Here is a 12247-nt window from a genome sequence, read left to right as displayed (position 1 = left end):
CGTGCGACTAAACTAATATGAGGCATGAAATATGTCAGCTATGATGAAAGGTTAAAAGAAATACATTTGTTTGGTTTTGAGAAGAGATGTTTAAGGGGGATATGATCAATTTATATAAGTATATAATAGCCCATACAAAAAATATGGAGAAAAAATGTTCCAGGTTAAGCCCCCTCAAAGGACAAGGGGCACTCCCTTTGTCTGGAGAAGAAAAGGTTTGGTCTCAAGGGGCGACACGCCTTCTTTACCATAAGAACTGTGAACTTATGGAACAGTCTACCTCAGGAACTGGTAACAGCAGGAACAGTTGAAAGCTTTAAAATAGGGTTAGATAAATTCCTGGAACAAAATAATATTAATGCTTATGCAGAAATATAAAATCACATCCCTTCCCCTGCATCCCACCTCATCCCTTCCTTTAATGGATGTATGTCTTTTTTTAACCATACTAACTATGTAACTACCGTAGTTATCTTTATGTGTTGTCTATACAAAGGTGATGAGTAAACCACAGAGCTTAGCACTTCCAGAACAATATGGTTGGATGGAAAAAATCTAACATGCAAAAATACAACTTCTAGTAAAAGGTGTATGGGCATCTTTAGAGAATGAATAGACTTCCATAACTCTGGAGTTCCATTAATGAGCCAGAGAAAAGAGCAGGTACAAAGATTATCTTTCTGGAGGACCAAGCATGTACTCCATAGACATTGCATTGATCTCTATATTGCTTATTTCCCTCCCTGGTAGTGCCGGAAGAAAATAAACTGTTGGTGCTAGATTGTCCTCCAGTTTATATCTCAATAATGGATTCTCCAGCTGTGGGACCCTGTGTGATTTCTCTTTAAATACATTTTCCATAGCAGACTATCCCCATAATTGAGAACAGATCTCATGTGGAGTTATCCCATCTCTTTCCTAGGAAAGCATCCACTACTCTTTTATGCTTTCCCTTACACGTTGGAATATAATATTTAGGATTCACATCCATTAAGCCACAAGACCCTTAGTAAGATTTTGCTCTAATGTTTGTGATAAGACCTTTCTTCTAGTTGACATTCAATAAAATACAAAACTCTTTGATTAGGTTGAGATCCAGGCTCGATTCAAATCAGACAAGATTCTCCACAACAAACCAGGCAAACTATTCTTATATATTTCACTTTATGCTTGACAATATTGTCCTGCTGAAGCAGAATATTGGATGTCCAGAATGTCTAGAATGAGCTCAATAAGATTGATCATACAGCAGAACACATTTCCTCTCTAGACACCATTGACAGAGCCTTACACCTATTTAGTAGATTCTGGACTGCATGCAAGTTGATTTCAACTTTGGATACAGCTACTTATCTATAGAAATCCAATCAGTGAAACTCTTGTCAGCCCCATCGCAATGTGATCATTGGACATAGATCAGTTGCCATGACTATAAACTTATCACCCATAATTTTATCAATCACAGAACATTTTGAGTATACTAAAGAATAGAACTGATCAAACACTGTGACTTCCCCTAGTAAGACTAATATAAAAAAAAAAAATAAACACTAATAATATTAACACATTATTTTAACTGCACAGTAAGTGACATATTAAAACTGAAAAAAGCAAAGGTGGAATTAGTGAGCTTGACCTGCAAAAAAAAACACCCTCATACAAATACCCCGATGGGAAAAGAAAAAAAATTATTTTCTTGGAATGTGATGATGGTTAAAAAAATGCTTGGCCCTTAAGTTTGGAAACAATATGTTCCTAGAGATAAGTAAATTTTTTGATTGTTCCAAGATATTTGAAGATTGCTTTATTGATCTAAGAGGAGCAGTATGTTATATTTAACATACTGAAAAACTGTCACCAAGACAGACTGTCTAATTTATTATGGTGTTGTTTACACTGAAAAAGTACCAAAAACTGCCACCTGCTATAGTAAATACACTTAGTGTACACTGGTTACATATATTTAACCTGTTAAGGACGCAGGCCGTACCTGTAAGCCCTGTATTACGTATTTAAAGTTGATCGCCATGTCTAAAGTTAAATAAAAGCATTCCCGGCAACTCAGTCAGGCTGATCGAGACCAACACAGTGTCCTGATCAGCTGTTCGGACATGAGGAGGGTCCATTCCTCCCTCCTTGTTGTCCGATCGTCGATTCACTGCTCCGTGCCTGAGATCCAGTCAGGAGCAGTGGAGAGCCGATGGCATGGCATTGATCAGTGCTGGCAATCAAGGTATTGCATATCATAGTCCCCTATGGGGGCTATATCATTGCAAAAAAAAGTGTAAAAAAATAGTTAATAAATGTGATTTAATCCCTTCCCTAATAAAAGTTTGAATCACCACCCTTTTCCCATAAAAAAACAATTTAAATAAATATAAACATATGTGGTATTGCCACGTGCATAAATGTCCGAATGATAAAAATACATCTTTAATTAAACCTCAAGGTCAATAGCCTGCACGTAAAAAAAAGTCCAAAGTCCAAAATAGCGTATTTTTGGTCACTATATATACCATAAAAAAAAATAAAAAGCTATCAAAAATGGTACCAATAACAATTCAGATCATGGCAAAAAAAAAAAAAATGAGCCTTCATACATCTCTGTATGTGGAAAAATAAAAAAGTTATAGGGGTCAGAAGGGGACATTTTTAAACGTATAAATTTTCGTACATGTAGTTATTATTTTTTTCAGAAGTAACACAAAATCAAACCTATATAAGTAGAATATTCAAAGTAAGAAGAAAACGGATCTGCCACTCCCAGAAATAAAGGCTACTGGCACTAATAGCATCCAAGGGGGCTGTGGAGCTAGCTAGAGGGTTGCCTGTAGTGGTGCGTCTCCATAAACAGGAAGGAGAAAGTTCATGCATAAACAAAGAAGAAGAATCGCACTCACCAGGAATTCAACTCTTTATTCCGTCACCAGTACGCAAGGCAATGACATAAGTGGAGGCGGTGGGGACAGGAGCTCCGGAACAAGTTGTTTCACACCTGTTTGGTGCTTCCTCAAGCCGGTGAATCACCGGCTTGAGGAAGCGCCAAACAGGCGTGAAACAACTTGTCAACTTGTTCCGGAGCTCCTGTCCCCCCCCGCCTCCACTTATGTCATTGCCTTGCGTACTGGTGACGGAATAAAGAGTTGAATTCCTGGTGAGTGCGATCCTTCTTCTTTGTTTATGTATATAAGTAGAATACCATTTTAATCATATGGACCTACAGAATAAAGATAAGGTGTCATTTTTACTGAAAAATGTACTGCATAGAAACGGAAGCCCGTTTTTGTCCCTCAAATATTTTTTTCTTTTTTGGTTTTGCCTTAGATTTTTGGGTAAAATGATTGATGTCATTACAAAGTAGAATTGGTGGCGCAAAAAACAAGCCCTCATATGGGTCTGTAGGGGCAAAATTAAAAGGGTTATGATTTTTTGCAAGTTAAGGAGGAAAAAACGAAAGTGCAAAAACAGAAAAATGCTCAGTCCTTAAAGGGGTACTCCGGTGGTTAATTTTTTTTTACTATATGGCATCTTCTTTGTAAGTTTAGTTTTTTTGCAATATACATGTGTTATATGTTTTGGCAGCATGTGTGTCTTTTTCTTACCTGTTTGTTGGACAGGAAGTTCTGTAGTTCAGAGGGTTTTCTTTTACTGTTGTCCACAGTTCTGAGTCTGTTGTGGACAAGATGTCACAGCTTTTTTTTTCTCTGTCTGCATGAGAGGAATAAGCCACGCCCCCTCATCTCATCCAGCTGAATACACAGCTCCTAACCTCCCCTCCCACATGCTCTGTATTCTAAGGACGCAGGTCTACACAGGAGAAGGACCTCACAGAGAAGATAAGTGTTATCTGAAGGGGAGGATGAGAAGGTGCACGGGCTGGGGATGTATGGACTGCAGGGGAATAAATCTCATACTGGGAATGATCTCTATGGGGGAGATTTATCAAAACCTGTGCAGAGGGAAACTTGCCCAGTTGCCCATAACAACCAATCAGCTTGCTGCTTTTATTTTTATGAAGGCCTGTGAAAAATGAAAGAAACAATCTGATTGGTTGCTATGGGCAACTGGGCAAGTTTTCCTCTGCACAGGTTTTGATAAATCTCCCCCATAGAGATCATTCCCAGTATGAGATTTATTCCCCTGCAGTCCATACATCCCCAGCCCGTGCACCTTCTCATCCTCCCCTTCAGATAACACTTATCTTCTCTGTGAGGTCCTTCTCCTGTGTAGACCTGCGTCCTTAGAATACAGAGCAGAGGGGAGGGGAGGTTAGGAGCTGTGTATTCAGCTAGATGAGATGAGGGGGCGTGGCTTATTTCTCATGCAGACAGAGAAAAAAAAAAAGCTGTGACATCTTGTCCACAACAGACTCAGAACTGTGGACAACAGTAAAAGAAAACCCTCTGAACTACAGAACTTCCTGTCCAACAAACATATATATGAAGGGGGATGGGGGGACTCCTGAATGACACATGCTGGGAGTTGTAGTCCCTGTTGTGTGTGTGTGTGTATGCTAGTGTTTACAAACAAGTGTGCCTCCAGCTGTTGCAAAACTACAACTCCCAGCATGCCCTGGCAGCCTTTGGACATGCTGGGAGTTGTAGATTTGCAACAGCTGGAGGCACACTGGTTGTGAAACACTGTTCTAGCCTATTCAGCATACACATCATGTTACACCAGTGTTTCCCAACCAGTGTGCCTCCAGCTGTTGCAAAACTACAACTCCTAGCATACCCAAAGGCTGTCAGGACATGCTGGGAGTTGTAGTTTTGCAACACCTGGTTGCTAAACACTGGTGTATGCCCTACAGAGGTGCGGTGAACTACAACCCCCAGGAGACTACAGAGGCAGCATGCTGGTGTTATACCACAGACTGAAGACTCCTGAATGACACATGCTGGGAGTTGTAGTCCCTTTTGTGTGTGTATGACAGTGTATCCCAACCAGGGCTGATTATATTAGTGTGCTGTGTATAAGGGGGCCGACCCAGGAAAATAGTAGGGTGGGTAAAGGGCGGAACAAACAAACAAACAAAAAAGGAGCCGCCCCAAACCAGCAAGGCATGTGGCATGCTGGGATTTGTAGTTTTCAGCACAGCAAGAAACAGGAAATAGAAGCAAAGACAGGAAAACAAAGTGGGGGATAAAAAGACAACAAAGAACGGAAATAGAGTAGGCTAAACAACAAGAATAGAAATGAAACAAAACAAATAGGGTAAGTCAAAAACGGAAAAACACATTGACCACCGGAGTACCCCTTTAAGGGATTAAGACTTTATTCACAACTGATCTGGTAAAACCCTGTCATAGATTCTGTTAAATTAGATGCAGAACTCCTTTTTTTAAGTAAAATAATGAGCACATGGTGTAACCCATGCAAACCCTATTAAGTGGGGTTTATCGTGAGCCAGTGGTGTCCATCATGTGTAGATCCACCGCTCTGTCATTTCAATTTTCTGCTCCTATGATGGAATAGAAAATCAGAAATGACAACACAGATGTGAACTGTTCACCTTTCTCCCTTCTGTTTTTAATCTCTAAAAATGGGAACAGATTGGAAAGTGGGAAATATTTCTCCCATTTGGTTCCATTTTGTTTGTTTTGTTTGGTGTAACAGAAGGAATGGCACAACAATCTTTCAATGTACTCAATCGTAAATAATCAAACATATTGAGAAAAAAAAGGATGTGCAATACAATCTATAGGATATAGGTACAGAGCAAGCATGCATCATATCACCCTGAGGTCCGTGTTTATTGTAAAAATAGGTCATTCTTAAAAAAAACTAAAAAAAAATCAGCTATGGTAGAGATTCTAGAAAAAAAAATCTATAAAATGGCTGACTATTGCAAGAGATGTCTGTCTGCACTGTAAGGAAAAAATATTGCTGACCAAAGTGGATTAGTTCAATATTATCATCAGGCACATCATTAAATCTGATAGCTAGCCGGTTGCCTATCTGCGTTACATCAGATTGCGTCTGTGATGAGTGTGAGTGGGTGGATGAGAAGGGAATTTAACACTTAATATTTTAAGCCTCTTGGTATTATGTTACATTATCTCCAGCTAAAGTAACATTTACTCTAATCTTGATGCATGGTTTTGGGAATTTTTCCTCAGCATATTTTTGAACTCCAATCAAAGTTTGATAAAACACAGCGAGCGTACGCCAACTACATAGTTATTAAATCCTCCTGCCTAGAAATTTCACAAACCTTGCATGTAACTGCTGCTCTCCCACCCAGGCCAGCCACACATGTGCTACAATATAACAATCTGTTTCCCTGACAGGGGAGTATATTAGGGATTAACAACTTGGTCCTGGGATGGGGGATTCCTTGTCATTTCTAATTGAGGCATGTTGATCACCTTGACTAATGCTACCCCTGATAAATTTGCATCTATAAACTGGCGCCTATTTCTTAGAAATTGGAGATTCAACATCCCTTTCTCTTAGGGTAAATGCATTCGGGTGAGAATTTCTACAGAAAAAAACCACAGCAATTCCAACTAAATTTGGATTCGGATACTATGACCATATAAAGTAAAATAAGACGAATATTTGTAATCACCTTTGTATTATGACATGCGTGAATTTATTACTTTTATTTTTCAATTTGTTTCTGTTCACAGATGTATGATAAAGAATCTTACCGTTCTGAGCATTTCTTTTTTTGCACTATGCATTTCCTTGTCTCAGATGTTTGCGGGCAAGCGGTCCCTCGTGCAGATGGGTGTTGCAGTATGTCACGAGTTCTGGTTTCATTGCCCCGTTTAAAACCACAGGTCTTTTCCCTCTTTGTACATGGACCCCAAGGACTCCATTCGCTGACTGCACAATGAACTATAGGAACAGAACGTAGATCAAACATCAGATTAATATACCGGTGAAAAACATGATGGATATAGTTGGGAATTTAGCTAATGTAAATTTTCATGTTTTTACAAGAACATTGGAAATGCTGATGGTTTGTATTATTAACCATTGGACTACACTTTATACAGCTTACTAACATCTTTTATGCAGCAATCATGGGAGACAATGCATGATTAGAAAATTATATTAAATAATGCAGAACATTTTATAAGACTTCTATTTTATATATTATAATGACTCATATGAGGGCTTGTTTTTTGCTGGACCAATTTGTAGTGATATCTCATATGCAAAACAGAAAATAAATAGTGTTATTTGCTAGTTTGGAATGATTGGTACGATAACAAGGATACCCAATGTGTATAGTTTCAGTCATGTTTACTACTTCTTAAAAAGTAAAAAAAAAAAAAAGTAAAATTTTTAGTTCTAAACAGTGTATCAAGTTTCTATTCCCCTGAGAACATTGCTATATTACATTGATATATTTTTGGTAGTCAGTATCGGTTCTAGCAATTAAATTATTGGTGCAGCTAGCCTTACAATAACGTACATATATAAACATTAGATTTTGTATTATTCCTCCAAACAGGGGAACTTTTTAGGGAACAGAATGTAGTACCACTAAATTATCCATGGAGTAACACTGGGAACTATACACCTGTTTGATTTTTTTTTTTAAGAGATGCTTTATTGGGGTATCACAATGAAAATAAATGTATGACTCCATATCAGCATGGGTTTATGAAGGATCGGTCCTGTCAGACTAACCTGATCAGCTTTTATAAGGAGGTGAGCTCAAGACTGGACCGTGATGAATTTCTGAATGTTGTATATCTTGATTTTTTCTAAGCATTTAATACCGTGCCACATAAAAGGTTGGTACATAAAATGAGAATGCTTGGGCTGGGAGAAAATGTGTGTGAGCAAGTGGGTGAGTTACTGGCTCAGTGATAGGAAACAAAGGGTAGTTATTAAAGGTACTGTACATACTCTGAGTGGGTGATTGTTACTAGTGGGGTACCACAGGGATCAGTTCTGGGCCCTATTTTTTTTTATATATTTATTGAAGAGGTCATTCAGTATTAGAAAAACCTAGCTGTTCTCTTTCAAAAACAGCACCACACCTGTCCTCAAGTTTTGTGTGGTATTGCAGCTTAGTTCCACTGAAGTGAGTGGAGCCAAGTTGTAATACCACACACAACCTGAGGACAGGCGTGGTGCCGCTTTTGGAAGAAATCAGCTCAGTTTTTCTGTTCCTGTATAACACCCAGATTGCAGATTCTAAGCTCTGTAATGTGATTCACACAACAGAGGACAGTGCACTGTTTTACAAATTAATCTAGATAGGTTGGAGGCTTTAGCTGGGAAATGACAGATGAGGTTCAACACTGATAAATGCAAGGTTATGCAAATGGGGAGGAAAAATCATGGATGTGTTTACGTACCAAATGGGAAAACACTGCGATGACTGACATAGAAAAGCACTTGAGTTTTAGTTGACAGTAAAGTTAACTGTAGCAGTGCCAGTCATCTCCTTCCAAGGCAATTCATCGGGTGCAGCTAAAGGGGCATATAAATAATTCTACCGCTTTACAAATCACTATTCAGACCACACATGGAATACTGTGTACAGTACTGGGCACCAGTGTGTAAGAAAGATATAGTGGAACTGGAGAGGGTTCAAAGACGGGAAACTAGAGTAATGAGTAGAATGGGAGGACTACAGTACCCAGAAAGATTATCAGAATTAGGGTTATTTAGTTTAGAAAAAAGACGGCTTAGGGGGCGACCTAATAACTGATAAGTTATCAGAACCAGTTCAGAGATCTCTCAAATGCTCTATTTATACCCAGGATGGCATCTATAACAAGGGGACTAGAGGAAAAAAGTTTTCTACACCAGCACAGATGGGTGTTCTTTACTGTAAGAGCAGTGAGACTATGGAACTCTCTGCCAGAGAAAGTGGTCATGGTGAACTCAATAAAAATGTTCAAAAGGGGCTGGATGCATTTCTGGAAAGTAATAATATTACAGGTTATAGTAACTAGAGGCTGGACAAGGGTTTGGTAAGATTTGGAGTTAGAAATGAATGTTTCTCCGTTAAATAAGAAAAATCAGCTTCTACCTCAGGGGGTTCTTTGCCTTCCTCTGGATCAATACTATAGAGTAATATGCTGAACTGGATGGACAAATGTTTTATTCAGCCATACAAAATATTTAACTAGGAGGCTGTGTTGTTAGAGAGGGAACACACTGCTTAATGTAACCATTAATATGAATTAATATGAAGTTATACTGAAAATGAGCCAAAACAGGCAAAGCAAATACGCTTAAACATAGAAACATCTCAAACCCTAGATTACATGACTAATTTACTTTACATGCATTCTGAGTCAAAGGAACGCACAGTAAATGATGTTCAAGCGAGTATGCATACATCAATCATATCAAATGATTCGGCACAGATAGCAAGCCGTACCTGCAAACCAATGCTTTCCTGCTTCAGGCCAAATCGAGTGCTTGTGAAATATTTGGTGTTATTATCTGAACCATTAACAGTCACACACTTCATCGCCAAGAGAATGTAAAAAGCCTGCAGCTAAAACAACTATTCTACATACACCGATCTTCAGGCACATGCACATCGCCATAGTATGATTGACTTTTGTATACTGCAGTAAGGCTAAATTTCCACTTGTTTTTTTTTCTGTCAGTTTTTGGAATACTGCCACTGCAGTTTTTAAGCCAAAGCCAGAAGTGTATTCATAAGGAATAGGACATATAAAGGAAGGACTTATACTTCTCTTCCCTTATGGATCCACTTCTGACTTTGGCTCAAAAACTGCAGTGGCAGATATCCAAAAACTGCCAGAAAAAAAAACAAGTGGAAACTTAGCCATAGGCTAGGTTTCCACACAGGTTTTCCTCTGGCGTTTTTGGAAAACTGCCACTGCAGTTTTTAAGCCAAAGCCAGGAGTGTACTAAAAAGGAATGTGAAATATAAAGGAAGGACTTACACTTTTCCTCCCTTATGGATCCACTTCTGACTTTGGCTCAAAAACTGCAGTGGCAGAAATCCTAAAACTTCCAGAAAAAAAACCAAGTGCAAACTTAGCCTCATAGGGTTGCAATAAAGGGGCATAAGGCATTTACTTTTGTATTACAACATTTTCTTATGAAGTATTGTGGCTGCTTCATTGTGTATGGAGGTATTCTTCCATCTAACATATGGTCTGTAGTGCAGCATATGGAAACTCTACACCTCTGTGCTATAAAACTGTACAGCATCTATGCACAGGGCACTGCCATGTATATGAACTATGACTTTTTTTTTAAGACAAATGTTATTTTTTCTAATAATATATGAAGCTTAGAAGGTTCTTTAGCAACTTAACAAGTTTTCATATCCTTGAAAACCAGGCATTTTCTAATCACTCATGGATTTCTACCTGGACATCTTTACCATGTAAATCATAGGCAAGTCAGTCTCAGAAGATTCTTATTTTCAACCTTCCATTCAGGATCTCAGTATTTTAAGAACTCCCTCCCCTTTATTTTTCCAGCTTGAAAACTCATATATGTGTGGTAAACCAGAAACGCTGACTATACTTTATTAAAGGCAGATAGTTGGAAATCAAATGGTAGATACTACTTACCAATAGTACTGCATTCCATACTGTGGTTATTGTTCTCAAACCCATCTGGACATGTGTCAAGACACTTCCCACTGTGCAAATAAAATCCACCTTTACATTTTGTGCAGAAACTATTGTGGAAGCATGTTTCACAGTCCGCTTTACATTCTGAAAGCACACAAAAGATCGGTAAGTGCTTATTAAAATGGTATGTTCATGATATGAGGCAATGGGTCAGGTGTCATAAGGGCATTATTGACATGAAGGTACAGTAAATCTATAGCCTGTCCTATGGTTTTTTACTATAAAGTTATTTGGTGTATGTCATTTAAGCCATGGAGAAGCTTACTATGGTATTCCTTATTGTTATTTATTGTATGTCTGTCCTGTGGATTTGTTAGGCATCTGAATTTCTAGGATTCACCAAAACATACAATGTATATGCATAAATGATTGCAGTTGCTTTTGCTATGATCCTTACTTATATTTTCTGTTTACTACCGAGAACTAGGTTAGTGTTTGCAACCCATAGATTATAGGGACAAATATCTGTCACCTTGAAAAGAACCTATGGTCAATCCAAAATGAATTTTGGTGCCCTGATTCCAAAGGAGTTTTTACTTTCTTGGCTACCCATTCTTAGGGGACACTCTGCTCCCCATTCTGAAGATTGCAGGGGGTCCCAGCAGTCAGACCCCACTGTGATCAGATACGTTATCTTAAGGATAGGGAATAACTTGTATTCATGGGCAAACCCCTTTTATTACCACTCAGTCTGGCTCAATATGTTTAAGTTAAGTATTAAAAATACAGTTTCTTTAGTCTGAATATTACTGAGAAATGTAACCTTCTATATGCCTTTTGGAAAAATGCCACTACAGTTTTTGAGCTAAAGCAAGAAGTGTATTCAAACGAATGGGAAATAGAAGAAAAAGGACTTATACTTCTTTTTCCTATTGGATCCACTTCTGACTTTGGCTCAAAAACTGCAGTGGCAGTTTATCCCCCAAAAAATAGCAGAAAAAAACCTGTCTGGGAACCTAGCCTAAGGGTGCCTTTACACAGGCGTATTTGTCAGCGGATCCGCAGCTGCGGATCCGCTGACAAAGGCCCCTAAAGTGCTGCCCTCTTTGTGCCTGCTAATAGCTGCAATCCGCCGCTACCAGCAGACACACTGGGATGTACGAGTTACCCTGCAGTGTACTTGCACACATTGCGGCTGCTCTCTGTGTAGCTCAGGGAGCCGGGGGAGCAGCTGCGATGTGCGGCATGTGCGAATACACTGCAACTCGCATAGGCACAAAGAGGGCAGCACTTTAGGGGCCTTTGTCAGTGGATCCGCAGCTGCGGATCCGCTGACAAATATGCCCATGTGAACGCACCCTAAGGGTGCGTTCACACGCTATTACTAGCAGTGGGTTTCCCACTGCGAGTTACGCTACCATTCATTTAAATGGGTCCACAGACAGTCCACAAATCTGAAACTATTGCGGACTGTCTGTGGACCCATTTAAATCAATGGTAACGTAACTCGCAGTGGCGTGCGAACGCACCCTTAAGCAGTAATTTGAGTTCTAGTGCTATGTATAATACATACACATGTGATTTATCAAAACTTGAGCAGTGGAGCACCCTATCAGATCCCTGCTTTTATTCTTCAGGGGCCTTTAAAAAAAATTAAGGAAGCAATCTGATTGGTTGGTATGGGCAACTTCTTCACTGATCCTTTGCACAAG

General features: G+C 39.1%; 1 protein-coding gene across 1 annotated transcript in view; it reads right to left on the bottom strand.

Moving 5' to 3' along the window:
* Positions 1 to 12247, bottom strand: part of RSPO3 (R-spondin 3) — a 78756-nt gene that overhangs the window by 17131 nt on the left and 49378 nt on the right. The window contains exons 3-4 of the mRNA XM_056566490.1: positions 10533 to 10679; positions 6654 to 6843 (exon numbers count right to left, since the gene is read on the bottom strand). Of these exons, the coding sequence (XP_056422465.1) occupies positions 6654 to 6843; positions 10533 to 10679 (337 nt within the window). The remainder of the gene's footprint in view (positions 1 to 6653; positions 6844 to 10532; positions 10680 to 12247) is intronic.

Source organism: Hyla sarda, chromosome 3 (genome assembly GCF_029499605.1).
Source record: "Hyla sarda isolate aHylSar1 chromosome 3, aHylSar1.hap1, whole genome shotgun sequence".
Lineage (NCBI taxonomy): Eukaryota > Metazoa > Chordata > Amphibia > Anura > Hylidae > Hyla > Hyla sarda.
This window is presented reverse-complemented; position numbering and strand designations above follow the sequence as displayed.